This window comes from Notamacropus eugenii, chromosome 5 (assembly GCF_028372415.1).
Source record: "Notamacropus eugenii isolate mMacEug1 chromosome 5, mMacEug1.pri_v2, whole genome shotgun sequence".
In the NCBI taxonomy this organism is placed as follows: domain Eukaryota; kingdom Metazoa; phylum Chordata; class Mammalia; order Diprotodontia; family Macropodidae; genus Notamacropus; species Notamacropus eugenii.
The window spans coordinates 27,356,456-27,378,181 of NC_092876.1; the positions used below are offsets into that span (position 1 = coordinate 27,356,456).

Sequence of the window (21,726 nt, forward strand, 5' to 3'; positions counted from 1 at the left end):
GGGGCAAATTCCTCAGATTCCTAGAAAGGGGGAGGGAGGCAATCTGGAGCTACCCCCTTTGCGCAGCCTAGCCAACGGGAGCTACTGGTCAGACTGGGAGAGTTCAGCCCAAGTCACTGATCAGACTGGGGGAAGCCAGCCTAGGTCACTGATCAGACTTGGGGCAGTCAGAGTGGGAGAACCCAGCCAGCTCACTGGTCAGACTGTTAGACTGAGAGAACCCAGCCTAGGTCACTGACTAGACCTGGAGAACCCAGCCTAGGTCACTGGTCAGACTGGGAGAACCCAGCCTAAATTACTTGTTAGACTGGAGGCAACCAGTCAGATTGGGAGAACCCAACTCAGGTCCCCAGTCAAACTGGGAGAACCCAGCTCAGGTCATTGGTTAGACTGGGAGACCTCAGCTTAGGACACTGGTCAAATCAGGAGAGCAGAGCCCAGCCCAGGCCGACTCACTAGCCAGACTGAATCTAGGATCTAGGTGCTCCTGATCCGCCGGGGAGACAGTCTCCCCAGGCCACGGTGGGAGAAGGGACGGGATTGGACAGTGGCTGGCCAGGAGGAGATCGAGGCAGCCTGCGGGCGGGCGGCGGTGGGAGGTCCTGGCTGGGAGCCCGGGCTGGTGGGGCGGGGGTTACTTTGGGGGCCCCGGAGGAAAGTGGGGGGGGGGGGAGGCTAGGGGCGGGGCCTGGGGCGGGGCCTCCCTCTCCGGGTCTCGAAGCTACGTCCCCAGCGAGAGAGACTCGGAGGAGCCTGCGGTGCCTTTGGCCCAGACGCCGCCTCCCCTGCAGCCCGCGGCATCATGGAGCCCCTGGGCCCGGCCCGGGCCTCCTGTCCACTTACCCTCCTGGGCCCCGGCCAGGCCCCGCGACTCCTGCTCCTGGCGCTGCTGTTCGGGGGAACCCCAGGTAGGGGACCGAGCAACTCTACGCACTGAGCGGCAACTGATTGATGTGTTGAAGGGGGGCGTGGGGCTTGCGCGGAACGCGATCGGAGGTGGGGATCCTGTGGGAGCCCTTTAGGAGGGCCTAGGGGCAACTCCGGTGACCCCAAGAGAGGGGGGCATCTGCAGTACCTAAGGGCGTCCACTGCTCGGTACGGAGCTGGGGAGAGCTGGGATGATCTCTTAGGACAGGAGGCGGAGATCTCGGGGTGGGGGTAGCACCGGGGCGGACTGGAGAGATCGTGGGCTGCTCCCCACAACCCAGCCCTGGGAGCGATCAAGGGTGCAGGCTGGGGGGCAGAGCTCCGAGAGGGATCGGAGGCGAGGGAGCGGGGCTAGGGAGCCACCAGGATCGCCTCCAGCAGGTGCCTCGGGACACCAGGCAGCTCCTCGGGCGGAGCCTGGGCAGGTTCTGAGATTGTGTGGGGAGGAGAGAGCGGTTGTCTGCCACCCGAAGAGGGTCTGGGAAAAGTTGGAGCTCTCTCGGCCTCTGTCTCATCCCCCTCCCCTCCTCTCCGCACTTCCTGGTCCCACCCCACCCCACCCCCACACCTATACACCTGGAGGGCGGAAGAGGGAGAGACCCAGAGACCCTGGAACTACAGGGAGATGGTAAGATGGATACAGCGGAAGGGAAATGCCAGAGAGAGACAGAGACACAGAGACAGAGACAGAGAGACTTTAGAGGGAGGAAACAGAAGAGAGAGGCGTAGTAGGCATAGTAAAGACAGAAAGAGTACCACTTGGGAAAGGATAGAAACAGAGGCATGGGGGGGACAGAGACAAGAGGAGGGCAGACAGAGAGCTGAGGCGGAGCAGAGGGAGACAAGAGACAGAGGCATGGGGGGCAGAGGCAGACAAAGGGGGAGGCAGAGGGAGACAAAAAAGAGCCATGGGAGCGGTAGAGAGAGACAAGAAAGAGTCATGGGGGGGGGGGCCAGACACAGGCATGAAGGGCCCAGAGACAGAGAGGGAGATAGAGGGACACAGAAAGAACCAGAAATGGAGAAAACTCTGGAAAGTCCAGGGGCCACAAAACCCCTGAGTCCTTTCCTCCAATTCCAAAGTTGTGTTGCTGAGACCCTGTGCCCTGTACCCAGCCTCCCTGAAGCTCACAGGCCCTCTGCTCCTTCTCCTGCCAGTCATCACTCAGCAGATCCTAAGCCCTTGGGGATGGGTGGGGCCTGGCAAGGAGTTAGAAGAGCGGGACTGTGTGGGATGCCCTCCCTGAGGGCCCATGTTTCTCTCCCTGTACCTGGCTCTGGCCCATCCTTCAGACCCTCAGCTCAGGCTCTCAGCCCCCATCCTTTCAAGGACCCAAGTTCCTGGCTCCTCAGCCACCTCCCTTAGGGCAAGGACCCAGGCATTCTCAGTCCCTGTAGGTGTGGGCACCTGAGTCCAACAGTTCGCCCAACTCTTTGGGGGCCCAGGCATCTGGGCCTCCAGTCCCTGTTCCCCTCAGCATCCTCCCCAATCTTCTCAGGACCTCCTTTTCTCTTTTTGTGACTCATCTCTCTCCACTGCTCCCCTCCCAGAGGGGTGAAAGAAGAGGATTTGATGGGGTGTGGGGGGGCAGAGGAAGGGGCTGTGCCTGGCTGAGGCAGGTCTGGGCTGGCCCCACCCCTCCTACATTCCTGAAACCTGCCCAGCCCTGTCCCCCCCTCATTTGCCTCCTCCTCCCTTCTCCAACTCTCCCCTGATCCCAGGAGGCCACAAATAGGGGGCTGCCTACTATCTCCCTAGCCACCTAGAGACCCCACAGAGACTGAGAAACCAAAAAGATCTGAGAGCCACAGAGATAGCAGTCTAAGAGGTCCATCACATCTGGAGAGGCTCAAGCAAAGACTTGAAACCTACTCTGAGACCCATCCAGAGACTGAGAGACACAAAGACAGAGACCCCAGTAGGAAGAGATTCAGAGATCCAAAGAGAGAGACCTATAAGTGGGAGAGGAGAGACACCACCCATCCACCCACCCCTTTTCACTTCTCTCCTCCCTTTAGCTTGGGTGGATACCTGATGAATCCCTTATTCCCTTTAACCACCAGGGGCAGGGCTGGCAGCCTGGGTCCTTGAGCAGGCTGATGGGGGCAGGAGATGGGGATACCTGGGTTCCTGAGAGGCAGGAACTGAGGGCTCACATGAGTTGGGACCCTGACTGATGGTGAGAAACCAGAAATGGGAAGAGCAAATCACTGTCTTCTTCTACTTCCCAGGTGCCCAGTCTGAGATCCAAGTATCAGCACCCAGTCTGGTGGAAGTCATGAAAGGGGAGTCAGTGACCCTGAGCTGCTCTATCTCTGGGGTTGGAAGCAAAGAACACTTAACGCTGCAGTGGCTTGTTGTGAGTGATGGGTGTGGAGAGAAGAAAGGAGGGAAAGATACCCACAGGGCTAGCTAGATGACTGGGGCCCAGAGACAGAGAAGCTAGGAAGGAGCAGAGTACAATGAGGAAGGGAAGGGAGGGAGAGACAGAATCAGACAGAGGAGACAGAGGAAGAGGGAGGAATTGAGAAGGACCAAAATAGAGATAAACACCCAGAGGCTGAAAAAGGAAGAAGGTTGGGGAGAGAGAGACCCAGAACAGATGGAGGAAGGCTCGGGGGCTCACCAGCAGGTCCCCCGAGCCCGTCTCTCCTGGTGGTTTCTCCACAGACAGACCGCTCAGGAGACCCCTCTCCATTGGTCTTTGCTTCTGGAAGAATGGGAGCTCTGAAGAGAAGTGGGGACCCCGAGCTAAAGCCAAGCACACCTTTTCAACTGCATCCCAATGGGTCCCTGCAACTGCTCTCAGCCGAGATGGGGGATGAGCGGAACTACACGTGCCAAGTTACTAGGACAGTAGATAAGGCGCAGGCCACCAGCCACCTCCGAGTCTTAGGTGAGTCCCCAGGGTCTTCCCAGAAAGTGGGGGGGGGGAGGGTGGGCAGCTGACCAGGGCCCGGAGCAAAATGGCAGGAGAGATGAACAGAGAAAGAGACAGGGAAAGAGATGGCCAGAGAGGGAGAAACCAAAGACAAGAAGAGAGAAAAAACGGGGGACAGGGAGGAAGAAATAGACAAAGACTGATGGGGAGAGACATGGGTACCTTCTAATTCAGATGAGGGAGAAAGATTGCTAAGGATAGGGGTGGGGTAGAGGAAGGGGGCACTTCCCACTGATGACACCCCCTCCTTCTCATTCATTGCAGTGACTCCTGAGCCCCCTGAGGTCATACCCAACAAGGGAACGATTTCAGTGATCAATGATAAAGCTCATGAGGTAGGAGAGCCCCTTTGAAAAAAAACAGGCTTTGCTTGAGGGGGAGGGGTACCTGAGACTCTGATGGAGCAGAAGCAGTGGGGCCCAGACACTCACGTCCCACAAATCTGACAGCCAGCCTCCTCCTGCAGATAGCCACCTGTACCAGCCGAAATGCCAATCCTGCCCCCAACATCACTTGGTACCGGGATGGGAAGGCCCTGGAGATTCCCACGTTGGTGAACGGGGGTGAGCTTCAGAGACCCTAGTGGGGTGGGAGGTGGACAGAATGGGAGGGAGGGACTTCGTCCAGCCCACAGGATCTTATCCTAATAGAATTTAGAACTAGAAACCAGAGCCCAGTCATTTGATAAGCAAAGAAACTGAGGTTCAGAGATTTCCCACAGGTGGGAGCTTGGGAAAGGATTAGAGGTAGCATGCAAGCCTAACGCTCCCCCCTCCCCACTCATTCTGCCAGTCATAGGGATGCCTGGGGACCACCTTTTATGGGGAGAAGGCCAGGCCGGGGTCTGACAGAACCCCTGCCATCCTGTTGTCCCCCCAGAGCTATATACCATCAGCCGCACTGTCCGAGAGTCCTCTGGGCTCCACTCCCTCACCAGCATCCTCTACCTTCGGCCCAAGAAGGCCGATCGAGATGTCGCCTTCCACTGCAGGGCCATCTACCACATGCCCAATGGCCAGCAGGGCCAACAAGATGCTGCACCCTTCTATCTCACGCTGCACTGTGAGCACTTTGACCCCCGATCTCTGCCCCCCCAACCACCGACACACAGGACAGTGGCCAGCTTCTGACCCCTGACCTGATGGTGCATCACATAGTATGTCAACCTCTGACCCCCTTGACACAAGCTTGATCCCTGACCTCTGACCCTACCTACTAAGCCCTATTCTATAACCCCTAACCATAACCCAGTGGGCAAGACTCAAGCCCCTGAAAGAGGGAAGTGCCCTCAATCACTGACCTTACTCTGACCTCTAGACCCCCTTTGAATCCCTAACCCAGTCCTTGACCTCACAACCCCAAGCCTACCTTCTAACCCCTAATGAGTCCTTACCCTACTCCTGCACCCCCCACAGACCCTACAGAGAATGTACAGTTCTGGGTGGCCAGTCCAGCAGCTCCTGGAGGCTGGGTCCGTGAGGGGGACACCGTCAACCTGTTTTGTCGGGGAGATGGCAACCCAACCCCTGAATATATCTTCACCCTGAAGCAGGTATCCACTCCCCTCCCCACCCCTTTGGGAGAATTAATGAGTGTGGACCCCAAATCAGAGCTCCTGCCCTAAACAACCCTGTTCTCTGTCTTGGAGTAATCTCTACTCCCTCTGCTGGGACTTTCCCCGACTCCCCCATCCCCCCTCCCCACCCCCACCCTGAATTCCCTGCCCCAGTGACACATCATTTCTCTACCTTCAGCCCTCTTTTTCTCTTGTCCTGAGAAATCCCTTGACCCTCTGTCCTCAAGGGAGCCCTGGTGCCCTGGGATAGCTCCTGATATCAAGAGCCAGGTCAGCTTCCCACCAGACCTCTGGTCCTCAGAGGGTGCGGAAGGTGCAGGGATGCAATTCTTTTCCTTGTCTTTCCCAGGGAAAGAAGGAAGAAAAGTCACTAGAGACCAACACGAATGGCAATCTGACCCTCGGGAGAATCTCCCGGAACCAAAGTGGCCTCTACCAGTGTGAAGTGGCCGATTTTGATGCAGATCCAGGGGTGGAACTGACCCAGAAGTTGGACATCCATGTGGGATGTGAGCAGGAGCAAAGGAGGGGGTACCTGGAGCCAGGGTCTCTTCATGGCTCATCCTCTGCCCCTTTACCAAATGTTTTAGTCATGTCTGCCTCCTCGTGATGCCATTTAGGATTTTCTTGGCAAAGATACTAGAGTGGTTTGCCATTCCTTCTCCAGTTCATTTTATAGAGTGGAAAACTGAGACAAACAGAGTGAAGTGACCTACCCAGAGTCACCCAGCTAGGAAGTGTCTGAGGCCAGATTTGAACTCTAGGGCTGGTGCTCTGTCCTGTGTACCTCCTCAATAAAAACAATCAGATCTGATCTTTGACAAAGCCCTTTTTCCTCTGAGATTCAGTGATCTTAAGAACTTTGTCAATTCTGGATAATAATGCAGTAACTTGCATTAGTAGGGTACCGTTGGAAAAGCTTTTTATACCCACATTTGATCCTTACAACAACTCTGGGATTACTATTACTACCATTATTTGGGGCTATCACTCTCCATTTTACAGATGAGGAAATTGAGGCAGGGAGCTTTAACAAGTTGCCTAGAGAGGGCTGTCCAGTTCGTCAGTATCTGTGCTCTCTGTACTAGGCCACAATGCCCAACTCTTTTAGGCTGGTTTTAGAGGGTCTGAGGGTCTAATTCATCAGATGTGTCTGGAGTCCTGCTAGCTGTCTCTCCATCCATGGCCTCCAAGAACAAGGGAGCTTTCTATCCCCTCACCCCAAAAGTCCAGCCCGTTGAGGAAGAAGTTCTGAGGGTGAAGAAATGAAGGGGGGGGGAAGGGGAGGACGATGACTTGTACGCACTTATCCTCTTTTCTCTTCTCTCCTCTCTTTCCCTCTCTCTCCTCTTTCTATCTCTTCTCTGTCTCTCTCTTGCCACTGACCTGTCCCCTTATCTTCTCCCGATTTTGTCTCACCTTCCAGACCTGGACCCTCTGGAGCTGAGCCCTGGGGAGAATGTGACAATGTCTTTTGGGGAAACCATGGAGCTGGGCTGCTTGGCTTCTGGGGACCCAACCCCCAAAGTCTTCTGGACTAAGGTGAGGCAGGAAGCTCCATCCTCTCCCACTGACTTCTCAGCCCTGGGTGTATGCCCTATGAATGCCCCTCCCCCACCACATCACACACTCTCCTCAGTCTTTCATCTCTCCGCACCCCAGGATTCCATCCCCCTGGACCAGGGCCCCCACCTCACTCTCACCAACGTCACCTTCACCTCGACTGGTATCTATACTTGTGAGGCCTCAGTGCCCAAGCTTCCTGGGCTCACCAGGACTCGGAACCTACAGCTGCTTGTGCAGGGTAACCCCAGGGCCTGGAGAGAGGGCGGGGAATGGGTAGGAAGGGGATCCCTCAGGACCCTGCACTCACTGCTAACTCTCTCATCTTTTCTCTCTGTGTTTCTTTATTTTGTGATTCCCTTTCCTGGTCTTTCTCTCTGTCCCTGTCACCTTCTCCTCTTCCCCTGGCTATGTCTGTCTTCCTTGATTCTCTGCTCTATCTCTGTCCCTTTTTCTCTGTCTATCTCTCTGCATGTCTCTTTCCTTCTCTGTCTGTCCCTTTCTACTATTCTCTCTATAATCTTCTGGCTCTATCTCTGTATTTCCCCCCTCTCTCTCTCTGTTTCTCGGTCTCTCTTCTCTGTCTGTGTCTTTATTTCTGTCTTTCCACACTTACCCAGGTAAACCAGAGCTGAAGCCAGAGGAGATGCAACCTCGAGGCAGCAGTGGCTGGACCGAAGGGGATGATGTGACCCTAACCTGCTCTGCCCGGGGACACCCAACGCCAGAGCTGAGCTGGAGTCATGATGGGGAACCAGTAAGAGATCCTCCCCCACATCGTCCCCTGAATCCCCAGCCTAGGGACTCCATTATCTGGGGACTGCCCCGAGGAGACTGAATCACCAGGAGCCCAGATATCCTCGCTCCCATGCAACAGAGATGCCTGTTTGATCCCCTCACATCTCGGTGACCCAGATGTCCTGACTGTCCTCCAACCCACTGGGGACATAGACGCAGGAACCCCCAGTCTACCGACCTCCGCCCCTCACAGGTAAACAGAATTGTCAGCGGCTGGGTCCAGAGCTCACTGAAACTGAAGGTGACAGGGACTGCATCCAGGGAGGGGGTCGCCTGCAAGGCCTCCAATCACCTGGGTGATGCCCATTATACCTTCCACTTTGAGGCAGGTGAGTCTACTTCCCCGAGGGCAGGGGACAGAGCCTCCCTTGAGGGGGGCTGCCCACTGACCCCTTGCCTTCTCCCACAGTGGCTTCGCAGGCCCCCCAGGCAGGTGTGGCCGTGATGGCGGCAGCAGTCAGCGTGGGGCTGCTACTCCTGGTTGTAGCTGTCTTCTACTGCATGCGTCAGAAAGGCCGGTGCTGTCGTGGCCGGGAGAAGGTGCCCCCGTGAGTGTGCCCCCTGACTTCGGTCCCTTCTCACCCTAACCCTCATCATCCATTCAGTAAGCACCTCTCGTAGGCCATGCCCGGAGGCTAGGCTAGGGGTCAGAGGGACCACATGAACACATAAATAAATATAAACCCCATAACAAAAGAAATCTCATAGAAGCTTGGGGTGGGGGGGAGGAGCACTGTTAATGGGGGTAAGGGGGGTTGGCGTTGGGGCAATAAGGAATCGAGACTCAGAGAAGATTGTGCTAGGGCTGAATCTGGGAGGAAACTAGGGGTGCCAAGAGTCAGAGGTGAGGAGGGAGAACCATCCCAAGTGTAGGGGACAGCCCAGGCAAAGATGGAGTCTGGAGACAGTGTGGATCCTTACTGTCTCTGGCACCTGCTTCATTCCTGGCCATCACCTCAGGACTCTGACTCTGTCTGTGTGATGGATCCCCACTCACTGAGGGCTGCCAGACCCAGATCTGGTCCCTGGACCTTTCTTAATGTCTGTTCTTGACCATTATCTCCTAGGCTGCCCCCTGAGCAGGAACCAAGCCGTCCTGGTGTGGATCGCCCAGAGCAGACAGGCCTCCTGTTAGGAGGTGGAGGAGGGGGCGGCACCCGAGGAGGCCATAGCTTTGGGGATGAGGTTAGCCATCGGGGGCCTGACCCAGGGAGGGGGCAGGGGTAAGGAGGGAATAATCACCTAACCCCAGGCCTTCTGTTTGCTTCCTCAGTGCTGAGACCCAGGACTGTGGCATGCCCTCAACCACACCTTCAGTCTTTCACCGGACTCAGAGAGAGCTGTTTGCAAGTGGTGGGAGCAGGGGAGTACCCTCAATATGGTCCCAACCACCCCTTCCCCCACCACTTCCTTCCCCTGCCTGAGACTTGGGATATGGGATAGGGCCTGGGCTGGCCCGCCCTTCAGAGTTGAGAACCTCCTTCCCCCAGGCCCTGAAATATCCCTTGGCTTCTGGCCTGGGGCCTGGCCCTAGGAGGAGGGGGTCAGTGGAGGGAGCTATTTTTACCAGCCTCTGAGATCTGTTCTCCCTTCCTTCTACTGTACAGTCTGACACTGGATCCCTGCCCACCCCCTCACCCTTCCTTCACCTTGGTCAAAAACACTGGAGACTAAATAAAGGCTGTCCAACAGCCCACCCCACCCCCTCAGTCTAGTTTCTGAACTCACTACCTGGGGGCCCTTGGGAAAGAGTGGGAGCAACAGCCTGCCCCGCCTATTCCGGACCCCACTACCCCACCTCCATCCCCAATCCCCGGAAACAGCTGACCAGCATTTGGAAGGAAATGAAACGGGGAAAGTTAATGAGGTCCTGTTGGGAAGGGGGGGATGGGGAGGATGGGATGGGCACCTAGGCAGTTGCCTGAGGCAGGGGAGGTGTGACCTTATAAGGGCTGCTGCCCCTTTTAAGTAGGGTTACAGGACTGGCCTGGAGAGGCCAGAAAACTGGTGGAGTGAATCGTCCCCAGCTGCTGGTTAGAGGGCCCTGGGGAGGAAACGGAGACCAAGCTGAGAGTGGAAGGAGAAGGGACAAGTAAATAGTGGGAGGGGTGGGGCAGCCCAACGCCATGGGAAAACTCAGGGCCATGGGACAGGGCCACTGGCTTCAACTACCTACTCTGTGCCAGTGTGAACTGTGCATGAGTAAAGCCCATGTACCCTCTAGGTCTCCATTCCCCCATCTGTTAAATGGTTAGAGCCTCCCAGCCTACATTCTACGTTCAGGGGGAAGCTAGGTGGTGCAGTGGATAGAGCACCAGTGCAGGAGTCAGGAGGACCTGAGTTCAAATCTCACCTCAGACGCTTGACACTCACTAGCTGTGTGACCTTGGGCAAGTCACTTAACCCCAATTGCCTCATCCTGGGTCATCTCCAGTCATCCTGATGAATGTCTGGTCACTGGATTCAGATGGCTCTGGAGGAGAAGTGAGGCTGGTAACGTGCACAGCCCTCACTCACTCAAAACAAAGTCAAGTGCAAGTCATGTCATCATTTCTCTGATGGCATGGTCTTCTCTGGCAACGAAGGATGAACACACACACATACATTCTAGGTTCTAAGATTCCTTCCAGCTCTGATATTCTCTGTTCTAAGATTCCTTCCAGCTCTGATATTCTCTGTTCTAAGCTCCCTCCCAGCTCTGATATTCTCTGTTCTAAGCTCCCTCCCAGCTCTGATATTCTCTGTTCTAAGCTCCCTCCCAGCTCTGATATTCTCTGTTCTAAGCTCCCTCCCAGCTCTGATATTCTCTGTTCTAAGCTCCCTCCCAGCTCTGATATTCTCTGTTCTAAGCTCCCTCCCAGCTCTGATATTCTCTGTTCTAAGCTCCCTCCCAGCTCTGATATTCTCTGTTCTAAGCTCCCTCCCAGCTCTGATATTCTCTGTTCTAAGCTCCCTCCCAGCTCTGATATTCTCTGTTCTAAGCTCCCTCCCAGCTCTGATATTCTCTGTTCTAAGCTCCCTCCCAGCTCTGATATACTGTGTCTCTTCTGAAGGACTTTCCAATTCTGAGACTGGTTTTACTAGAAAAACACACCAAAACAATTAGACACTGAGAAAAAGTATATGAGATGCGCAGAAACATTAAGAGGCAAAAGGTAAAGGGAGATTCTCATTCTCTTACTCTGCTTTCTTGCTTCTCTCATTCATGGGTCTCAGTTTCCTTTCTAAAATGAGGGAATCAGGCCACCTTGGGAGGGCAGGGCTCAATTCTGGGTAGCACATAAGCTGGTCAGCATCAAGACGAGGCCAGTTGGGCTGAATTGAAAGGATGGGGCTATTTAACCTGGGGAGGAGAAGGATTAGGGAACATTAGGACCATCTTCAAGAATCTGAGAGGTTATCCCATGGAAAAGAACTCAGCTTTGCTCTGTTTGGCTCCAGAGAGCAGAGCCAGGAACAATGGGAGGAAATTACCATGAGGCTGATTTGAGAAAAGCTTCTGAACATGGAGAGCTGGCCCAGCTCTTGGAAGAGGCTCCTCTGGGTGGGGTGGATCAAGGATTCGTCTTCCATCCTGGGCAGCCTCGATGACCACCAAGGTGCCTACCAGCTCCTGAATTCTAGAATTTCGAGGATATGGTCTTTAAGACTCTTTGCTGGCAGATGGAGATGGGAAATCTCAGGCCAGAGGAGAGAGTTTGATGGAAAGAAGCTGAGGGAGAGGGAGAGACCCCCAACGGGAGAGAGCCAGAAACTCAGCTGGACAGAGGAGACAGTCAGGGGGCAGATGGGCAGACTGGGATCTGAGGGAAGACAGATGGCAGGGGGTGGAGGAGAGTCACATGAGCCCTCACATCCTCCAGGAACACCCTAATGGACAGTCAGAGGGTATCCCGCCCAGCACCTGCTCCCAGTTAATAAGGGAAGCCCCAGGCCCCATTCCCAGCAGGGGAATGGCATATATTTGCATATGGCCTGCCTCATTTGCATAATGCCCAGCACAGTTTTTATTCAGACACATAATTCCCTTCCCTCTGCATGCCCTTCCGAAAAAGAAATCCTAGATTCTGGAGCCAAAAGAGCCCATTTTATATGATGAGAAGCTAAGGTCCCGAGAAGGATAGGGATTTGTCCCAGGTCTAAACTCAGGGATGGAAGTGTCCTAAATCTCAGCCCAGGGCTCTTCCCACTCTCCCACACTGCTTCCCTTGGGGGGGAGGGGATTCCGTGGAGAAATTCTATGAAAGCCTTAATGAGGGTTAGGCTGTTTGGCAGGAGGGGATGGTGAGAATCTATCTCCAGAAGATTTTGTGGCTCCTTACCTCCCGTGGACATTCCTAGCCTCAGTTCCCTCATCTGTACAAAGAGGGAGACTATTTGTGAAGATAACTTCCCAAAGCTGTTGTGAGGCAAATGTCTTGGACTTCAAAATGGCCAAAAATTGAGGCAAGGGCTGGAGGTCTTTGGGTATGGGTGTGGCAATACTGCCTCACACCACAAGGGTGCCCCACTGAGCAGCCACCTCTTTCTCTTCTCAAGGACCACAGGAATGTTAAGAGGAGCGGGGGAGAGGGGTGTGGGCAGAGAGTCCAGAGACTCCACTGCCCCTACTCTAATGCAAATGTCTTTTCTTCTCTGGACTTCCAGGTGCCCATTTGCAAAGTGAGGAGATTAGAATAGATGGTGTCTAAGATCCCTTCTTTTTCCAACATTCTGGGTTCTTTATATTAAGGTTTCTCCCAGCTTTGACATTCCCTGTTCTAAGGGCCCTCCCAGCCCTTACTTTCCATGTTCTAGGTCCCCTCCCAGCCCTGACATTCCCTGTCCTAAGGCCCTTCCTAGCTTTGACACTTTCTTTTCTACAGACAAAAAGTTCCATTTGGTTCTCTGAACCACCCTCCCACCCCACCCTCCACTCTCAAAATAAATCCATCTGAGTCTGCTGATAAGAAGCCCCAGTTGAAGGAGATATAAAGTGGTTTTGCTACAAGAACTATCATTCCTGAAATAAAGAGCCTCCAGCTCGACAGTCAGCTGATCTGGGCCTGGGTTCTCCCTCATTAACTGTGTGACTCAGAGCAAGTTCCTTCCACCTCTCTGGGCCTCAAACCCCACCACCACCCCCTCACCCCACCTGTCTACCACCACTCCCCACACACCACCCCAACCCCCACACTGCCATGAGGAGGCTGGATTTGAGTGGTCTGTGTCAGCCCTATTCTGTGTCTCTGACAAATAGAAGTCCCCATCTCAGGGTTCAGGACTGGAGAGATAAAATGGGGGTGGTGGATAGAGAGGGTGCAAACCGGTCCTTTGACGCAGCATCCAGCAGATTTTCCCTTGCAGCACAAAGGCTGATGGGTCAGAGACAAAGAATAACTTTGATCCAGACTGAAGGAGACATGGGAGTGAGATGGGACAGGAAGAAAGAGATCCATAGAGGGGTAAAGGCAGTATCTGACAGATGGGCCCAGAGAGAAACGGAGATACCAAGACCATGGCTGGGGGTGATTCAGAATGCGAGGGGTGCCATGGGAGAAGACTATCCCTGAAACTTCCAACACACACACACACACACACACACACACACACACACACACACACACACACACACACACACACACACACACAGAGCAGTCTTTCCCCCAAACCTCTGGCTTTCTCCAGGACTGGTGGTTGAACCAAGACAACTTGGGGGGTGGGGGTGGGACTGTGCTGCCCCCTTGTGGGGATGGGAGTAACTGCGAGCTCTGAACATTTCCTTAAGAAACCCCCGGGAAAAACCTCAAGAGGAAAAGAGGATACGAAGAAAGACATAGACACAGAAAAAAGGGAAAGATGGAAACAGGCAGTCCAATAATTCAGTTCAACAAACATTTATCCTGGCAAAGTCAGAAAGGAAGTGACAGTCCAGAGGTTGAGGGAACTAACAAGCTTATTTATTTTCTGTGAGGTGGGGAGGGCTTTAACTTGGAGCTCTAAGCTTTTTAAAGTCTTGATAGAAATTATCTGAAGTTTGACGCTCACTAACCCCAGCAAGACATGTGTTATAATTATCATCCCATTTTATGGGTGTGGAAATTTCTGAAGTTTAGGAAGGTCAAATTACTTAGTGAGGGTCACACATGGAGTAAACAAGGCCAGATCTGAAGGCTGGCCTTTTGGACTCTGACAACTTTCTAGGGAAATACAAAATGAGGGGAGCAGTAGAGGGGGGGGCCGGTCCAGGACTCTAGGGATAGTCAAGAAGTGAGAGCAGACTCCCAGCTGGGGAGGTGGGAGTTAGGTCTGGCAGCATGGAGGATGTGGCTGGCACCCACACTGTGCTCAGAAGGAAGGAAAAAATTCAACATAGATAGACAACAGTGACATTCACAAATATAGGAGACACATATATCCTCAGAGAGACAGAGAACTCACTGACCAACTTATTTTTTTTAAGAGACAAATTTAGAGTCAGAAGACCTGGGTTCAAATCAAGCTCTGCTGTTTTTTACCTTTGGGACTTTGGGTAAGTTTCTCCAGGGCTCGGTTTCCCCAACATAAAATAAGAATCAGAGGAGTGGATCGTTAAGGCCCCTTTCAGCTCAAAATCTTATGGCACTGATAAGTTGGGAGGAAAGACAAGTAACTCTTTTGGATCTAAAAGAGGGACATGGTGCTGGAAGAATCTAATCAGGAGACACAAAACTTAGACCCGGTGTGGGAAATCTGTGACCTCGAGGCCACGTGTGACCCTCAAGTTCCTCAAGATCTGTGCTTTGACAAATCTGTCCCGTGAAGTTTGGATTCAGTCAAAGGGCTGCCCTTGAGGACGTAAAGGGCCACATGTGGCCTCGAGGCCACAGATTCCTCCATCCCTGGCTTAGACTAAGCTAAGGATGAGTGGAGAGTTTTCTGGACCAAAAGAAAGGCCTTTTTTTTTTAGCTGTGTTAGAAATGAGGAAGATAAAAGAAGGGACCGGAAGGTTGAGTTACTAGTGTTGATCAACATAGGATTAGCATCTTTTGTTCCTGCTTTCTCTGACAAGAAGAGTCATTTTTAGATTAAGGAGAAAACAAAAATGCTTGACTGAGATTTGAAAGCTAAGGGCAGGGAGACGTTAGCGAGACGCCTTTAAGGAATGACTGTCACTGGTCCGAATGAGCTACATCCTAGCGAACTGGAACAACTGGAAGGGGTCTGTAGGGTTCAGGTTTGGAAAGAAGAAGAGGTAAACATGGGATGTCTCCGCAGGGATGAAAGAAATGAAAGCAGCAGATGAGATCTCGCATCCGTTGAAGTATGGAGGTGTAAGTGAAAAACAGAGGCACACAAGCGGAGAAATGAACATTGAGACACCCATTCCACAGAGAGACAGACTGAGACCAGCCCAGAAAGATACATAGAAACAAAGAATAACACAGAGTCGCGTGGACTGAGACAAATAAATATAGAGACCAAGAGACCTAGATCGAGAAGCAAGGATGGAGGCCGAGTAAGACTCTGGCCTGAAGAAGGCGTCCCTAACCTCGTGGGGGCTGGGAGAAGGAGGCACAAACCCTTGGGATAGGGCGCGTAAAGGAGACCCGGGGAGGGGAGGGGATGGTGCCTGGAAGGGCAGAAACCAGAGCCAGCCAAGTGGGGAAACCTGGCGGCGGGGGCGGGGCCACCGAGGGGTGTGGTCCAGGAGGGAAAGGCCCTGGAGGGGGCGTGACTAGAGTTCAGAGAGCAACCGGGATGAGCAGCTCCCAGAGCCCGGCTTGGCTGGGGGTGGGGAAAGGACGGAACGCGGGGAGGGGACGGAGGGAAGGGGAGGGGAAGGGTCCCCTCCTCCGGTGACGTCAGAGAGGCCGCTAGGTGTCCGCGGCCGGAGCTGCCCCAGCGGGAGCCGAGGCTCCGAGTGGAGCGAGAACGGGCCTCGCAGCTGGAAGGGAGTAGCCCGGGGAACCGAACCCACGGACACGCAGCCTTCCCTGGCCCGGGCCCAGCGCCCCGGGCCGCCCATGGCCCGGCCCACCGCCCTCCCGCTGCTACTGCTGTTGTTCCTGGAGACCGGTAAGGACCTGAGGGGCCACGATCCCTCCCGAGACCCAGGCCCCTCGCTATGTCCCATCCTCCCCCGCCCCCACTCCGCACCCTAGGGGCCCCGGGCGATCCCCTACTCTCCCCCACCCCCCCGCCCCACCCGTCTGCCTTCGCCTCCCCTGCTCTCCCTGGACTCTGGTAGACCAAGCTATTCCCCCCAACCCCTGACCCAAGGAGAACCTTACTTCCCCCCTTCCTACCCCTTCGAGTGCTTCCTCGTCCCTCTATCCTCCGCTCCCATGACCCTGGTTCATTCGCTTTAGGGGGACTCAGGCGCCTCTTTACATAGGCCATTTGGGTCCTTCTCACTCTCCCGCGACCCACCCACCCCCACCCCACGTAGCATCTTAAGCCTTGAGGACCCCTACTCCTCACACCTCTCTCCCCATCCCTTATTTCCTCCTCCCTCCCCTTCGTCTCTGGCGTCTGACCCCTCCTCCCTTTGCGTTTCTCCATCATTTCTCCACTCTGTCCCCGAGCTATGTCCGAGTGTAGATCCCTCCCCTTATTCATCGGCACTCCTTGGTCTGGCCTCCCCATCCCCCACCTGAGCCTCCAGCTACACCCCCCCCTCCCCAACCCCCACCCTCGCCGCCAGCGTCGGCTAGACTCCAGGGTTCCTAGAAGGCTGGGCTGGGGGTTGGAGCAGATTCCTGAAGAACCGGACAGGGAGGGCTGGGCACATGGGCCTTCTAAGGGGGCTGGGGGGAGACACCTGGCTTCCGTCGAGGGGTGGGATACGATGCTCGAATTCCTAGATTTGGAAGCTGTCTGGGAACCGCTGGGGAAAAGTGAGGACTCCTCAGCGGAGCCGGGGATAGGCCGGACGCTGGTCTATTCATTCCCATTGCAACTTTCCTGGGTTTCACTTTCATCGAGAGTATCCAGACCTCGCCCCCCCACCGCATCCCCTCCCTTTTGGCTCAGTCCCCCACCCCCACCCCCACCCCCCCGGGTTATTCCGATTTCCTTGGCTTTGGGCATTATTTCCTATTCCCCTTTCCCCACCCCGGACGTCTTTGTCCTAGACAGCCTGGGGGGGAAGAGTCTGGGGCGGCCTTTATCCTCTGCCCCGCCCCCCTCCTAGCTCGGGAGACCCAGGCTGGGGGGAGGGGCTGGGGTGGCTATGCAGGTAGTCCCTCCTTCCCGCTCAGGTGACTGACCCAGCTATTTATCTTCAGCCTGGGTGGAGGAGGGCTGGGCCAGAGGTACCCTGAGTGGAAGGAAAGTTCCACCTAGCTCAGCTACCTGTCATGTCAGTAATTCCGGACCTACTATGTGCCAGATTGTGCTAAATGCTAATACAAAAAAAAAAAGGCAAAAGACGGTCACTGTTTTCCAGGAGCTCAGTCTAAAGGGGGTGGGGGGGAATAACATGCAAATCACTACATGCAAACAAGCTATAGGCAGGATAAATTGCGGATAAACTGGTGGGGGAGACTAGCATGAAGGGGGAACTGAAAAAGCTTCTGGAAGAAGGTGGGGTTTTGGCCCACACTTGAAGGAAGCCAGGAGGTGGAGAGAGAGTTCCAGGCATGATAGATGATCAGTGAAAATGCACTGAGTCTAGAGAGATGTAGCTTTAGAGAAGAGAGAAGGAATCCATTATCCTAGATTGGGGGAAGTGGTGAATAAGTTACCCAAATAACTAGGAAGCTAGGAATGAGCCAGTTTCGAAAGGGTTTTAAATGCCAACAGCCAGTCTTATTTTTGATCCCGAAGTAATAGGGAGCCACTGGAGTTTCTTAAAAGGGGGCATGATGTGATCAGATCTGCACTCTAGAAAGATTACTTTGACAGCTGATATAAGATGGCCTGGAGTGGGGAGAGACTTGAGACAGCAGCCACTACCCCCACCACCCAATCCGATTATTATAACAGTCCAGGGGTAGGGGTGATGAGGGCAGCAGGTGATTGGTGGGTACGTAGGAGAGATCTTATTTAGCAAGTTCTCATTCTTACCTCTAGACTCAACTAAAGTTCTGTCTTCAATTATATTGTGCCTTCTATGTGCAGAAGGCCCAGCCCTGACATGCCCTGTTCTAGGGTCTTCCCAACTCTGACATTCTGTGTTCTAAGGGTCCTCCCAGCTCAGACAGTCTCTGTTCTAAAGCCCCCTCAGCTCTGACATTTTCTTTTCTAAGGGAATTCCCAGCTCTGACATTCCATATTCTAAGGGCCCTTCCAGCCCTGACCTCTGTTCTAAAAATCATAGTGTCAAATATTTAGAGTCAGAAAGCAACTTACCTATCTCAGCATATTCTTCTATTATCTCTTTGATCTCTGCCACCAACTCAGTGCTCTTTCTCTTCCTCTTCCTCTTAGGTAGGTCAGGAAACAGCCCCAGGTTCTCCCCAGCCTCCATTCCCTTACGTCTTCACTTACTCGAGAAGATAAGGGCCTCCCCTTGGCTTTTCACTCTCAGTGAGTGAAGAAAGTGGGGCGAGGTGAGTTATCAAGATACATTTTGAGACAGAAGAGATCTTAGATCTAGCCAGACGCCATTGTATAGATGGGGAAAGTGAGGCATACAAATGAAGTCACCTGCTCCTGGGGTCCCACAGCTAGTCTGAGAAGGGATTTGAACCCAAATCTTCCTGATTCCACATCCAGGGTTTGCCCCATGCTGTCCTTCAAGGTCCCTAAGGCAAATCTATGGACAATCCCTTTCTCGGTGCCAGGCACTTTGCTGAGCGCTAGGGGTACAAGTGTTCTCATGTTCTAAGGTTCCTCCTTGGCTTTGACACTATCTGTTCTTCAGTTTCCTCCTGGCTCTTCTTCAGTCCCTCCCAGCTTCTGGTGTTCTCTGACCTGTTCCTCCCCTGTCTCTCTCTTGTTTCTGTCTCTACTTCTCTCTGCCTCTTTCCCCTTAGCTCTTTTCTCCATTTCTCCCTCATGGACTTCCTCTTCCTCAGCACACTTACCTAGCACTCACTCTGCATCGCCCTGGACAGAGACTACCATGAGCAATGCCCTTGTGGTGTGGCTGCTGTCCACAGGCCCTGGGCTGGACATGTGTTGGGGGTGTAAGCTCAGTTTTCACGTGAACAGTCTCAGGCAGGTAAAAGTGAGGACTTCTAAACCTCAGAGTTCTCATGAGACCCCCCAGGGAACAGCTGGGGATTGAGGCATGAAACACGAGATATCTTGTGTCTTTCCACCTCTTCTCAGTGGGAAACTTGCTGGGGAGAGCATCCCACCCTTGAGATTGGTCCGTGGTCTGAGCACACCTGTTGTTAATTAGCTAGGGGCTGAGAGCACGCACGGTATTCATGTGCAAACTATGCTTGCACCCCCAACAGACATGGTCCCTCAGGAGGATGTCCTCAGCACATTGCTGGGGGAAGAGTGTGGGAAGCCCTGGATCCAAATCACAGCCATTGTCACTTATCACCTATGAGTCCTTGGTTCCTTTATCTGTAAAACAATAATAGTCTCCAAAGGTCCCTTCTCTCTGTTTATCATCCTCACTCCTCTTCCCACTTGGTTATCCCCTCCTCAATAAACTAGTGGTCCCCGTCATGTAGAATGTCATTCAGAACCCTTCCAAACCTCTCCACCCTCCACATCCACATCCACACACTCTTACACCTTATTTCCTGACACTTAATTCTTCCATCCAATGTCAATGACCTCCTGACTGTTTCATGAACAGGACCCTCCATTTCTCCACTTCAGGCATTCTCTGGCTGTTCTCCAGTGCCTGGAATGCTCTCAATCCCTGCTATATTTTTCCCTTGCTTCATTAAATCCCAACTAAAAATCTCACCTTCCATAGAAAGCCTTTCCCAACCCCTCTTAATTCTTGTGTCTTCCCTCTTTATAGCTTGTTGGCATATCCCTTTTGCTCTCCCCTTGGAGTCTAAGCTCCTCCAGAGCAGGGGGAACTGTCTTGCCTTTTTTGGCTTCACTGACTGGCACCATGTAGGCTCAATCACTGTTTGTGACTGGCTGACTTCCCCCTTTTCCCCACACGTGCCTGATAGCTGCTGTTCTTCGTCTTTGCTCTCAAAGAGGACCGTGATGTCATGACATGCAGGTGAATTGGATTGAAAGGAGGCAGGGCTGTGCAAGGTCACCAGCCTCACTTTCTCCTCCAGAGCCTCTGGGTCAGGTGGCCAGATATAGATCAGGACTACTGGAGATGGCCCTGAATGCAGTGGGGGACCTTGGCCTTTTCAAACCAAGGTCTTTAACCTGTTTGACTGAGGCAACATTCATTCAGTGATTAAGGCTAGGTTAGAATTGAGGCAGAGAACAGCCTCTTTATCTAGTCAAAAACAAACATCCATTGGGAGGGGTAGACCCTCAGGGTTTTGGTTAAGTGTTAGATGAAAGGGTGTGGGATTTATTCTCCCCCTGAGGTGAGATTGGAAGTGTGGGATTTATTCTCCCCCTGAGGTGAGATAGAGAGGCTGGAGCTGCTCGGTGGAGTAGTGGATAGGGCACCAGGCCTGGAGTTAAAAAGAGTTGAGTTCAAATCCAGCCTCAGGCACTTACCAGCTGCATGACCCTGGGCAAGTCGCTTAATCCCATTTGCCCCAGTTTCTTCATCTGTAAAATGAGGTGGAGAAAGAAATGGCAAACCACTCCAGTATCTGCCAAGAAAACCCCAAGTGGGATCACAGAGAATTGGATGCTACTGGACAACAATAATCTAAAGACGAGGCCAGGAGAAAGCTGGGTTAGCTTCTTGGTGCACTGTGGGGAGTCTGTCACAGAGAAGACAGTGAGGGACTCAGGGACACAGGCTCAAGCCTGGACTGTTGTTACATTTTTAAAGCTCTTGCTGTCCTAGTCTCTAGGAAGTGGGCTGGGGAAGGGCTGTGGGGGAGGAAACCACCAGGCCCAGGCCCCTGAGAGCTGGGCCAAGGGAAACAGACAAGGGAAACCCTGAGGTTCCCTCAGCCAGAGGAGAGGGAGAGGCAGGGTGGGTCTGTGGAAGGAGAGGTAGCCACAGACTCCCAGGCCCTGGGGTCAAACCCCTACTCTGCTCCTCACTACCTCCATGATCATCATGGCCAACGTGACTTTATCTCTGGGCGTCAGTTTCCTCATCTGGAAAAAGATGGCGGTTAGAGTAGATGGCCCAATGTCCCTCCTGTGTCTAAATCTATGATTCTCTGAGAGAAGAAGTTTTGATGGATGGAAACAGAACAAAATCCTTGGGGTGGCAGAAATGAAAAAGGAACAAAGTAGCTAGCCCTTGAGAGACAGTGACAGAAGGCTTAGGCCTGAGGCAGCTGAGAGAAGGGGTGGGGAGGGGGGAATAAGTGCATGGATAGAGTACCAGGGCCTGGAGCCTGGCCTCTGACGCCTGCCTCCTAGCTGTGTGACGCTGGGCAAGTCACTCAACCTCTCCCTGTCTTCATTTTCTCATCTTTAAAGTGAGGATAAGAATACCTATGTAATGGAGTTGCTGTGATAGATGAGATAATCTGTGTCAGATTCTTAGTAAACCTTCAAGTATAATACAAATGCTGGCTGCTATTATTATTTTCGGTATTATTAGGACCTGGCCGCCATGGGGGCCCTACAGAAGCACAGAGACACATGATTGGGACAGATGAGGACCCACACTGGGCCCCCACACCACCTCTGTCCCGGATTTCCGCTGCGGGGGCAGGAGTATGCTTATTATTGGCAATTAATGAATTAACGAGGTGGTTAAGCCAGAAGCAGCTAAGGGATCTCAAAGCACTTTTGCTAAATGAGCTCAGCCTACATCCTGCCCCACCCCTGAGGGGGACCCCATTTTACTAGGAAGATGGGAGGGACAGTCTGTGCACCTGGGGCCCTGGAGCCAGTCTGGCGGGGACCCAAGCGTCTTGCCTCCCTGCTCCTTCCTGGAC

At 53.5% G+C, this 21,726-nt stretch overlaps 2 protein-coding genes and 1 long non-coding RNA gene across 7 annotated transcripts in view; 2 read left to right on the forward strand and 1 right to left on the reverse strand.

The window, feature by feature from the left end:
- The first annotated feature begins 705 nt into the window (after positions 1 to 705).
- Positions 706 to 9,515, forward strand: BCAM (basal cell adhesion molecule (Lutheran blood group)). Of its 2 annotated transcripts, XM_072607941.1 has the most exons (15): positions 706 to 908; positions 3,160 to 3,287; positions 3,599 to 3,824; positions 4,134 to 4,204; positions 4,336 to 4,432; positions 4,749 to 4,931; positions 5,285 to 5,421; positions 5,795 to 5,954; positions 6,872 to 6,987; positions 7,108 to 7,249; positions 7,629 to 7,765; positions 8,000 to 8,135; positions 8,216 to 8,354; positions 8,874 to 8,991; positions 9,080 to 9,515. In XM_072607941.1, the coding sequence occupies exons 1-15, from the start codon at positions 803 to 805 to the stop codon at positions 9,083 to 9,085; spliced, it is 1,902 nt and encodes a 633-aa protein (XP_072464042.1). In that variant the 5' UTR covers positions 706 to 802; the 3' UTR covers positions 9,086 to 9,515. The 2 variants fall into 2 exon arrangements, with proteins under 2 accessions (XP_072464042.1, XP_072464043.1); XM_072607942.1 differs by lacking the exon at positions 4,749 to 4,931 and having other exon boundaries at positions 712 to 908.
- A 1,347-nt stretch (positions 9,516 to 10,862) lies between these two features.
- LOC140503747 (uncharacterized) lies at positions 10,863 to 12,591 on the reverse strand. The gene is made up of 2 exons (XR_011966858.1): positions 11,281 to 12,591; positions 10,863 to 11,149 (listed from the first exon to the last, which is right to left on the reverse strand). It is a non-coding gene; the product is annotated as an uncharacterized lncRNA (long non-coding RNA).
- A 2,928-nt stretch (positions 12,592 to 15,519) lies between these two features.
- NECTIN2 (nectin cell adhesion molecule 2) overlaps positions 15,520 to 21,726 on the forward strand; it is a 32,520-nt gene continuing 26,313 nt past the window's right edge. For 3 of the 4 annotated variants that reach the window (XM_072607947.1, XM_072607949.1, XM_072607948.1), the window contains exon 1: positions 15,520 to 15,844. In XM_072607947.1, coding sequence (XP_072464048.1) covers positions 15,793 to 15,844 — 52 coding nt within the window. In that variant the 5' untranslated portion in view covers positions 15,520 to 15,792. The remainder of the gene's footprint in view (positions 15,845 to 21,726) is intronic. The other variant, XM_072607946.1, reaches the window with a different exon arrangement.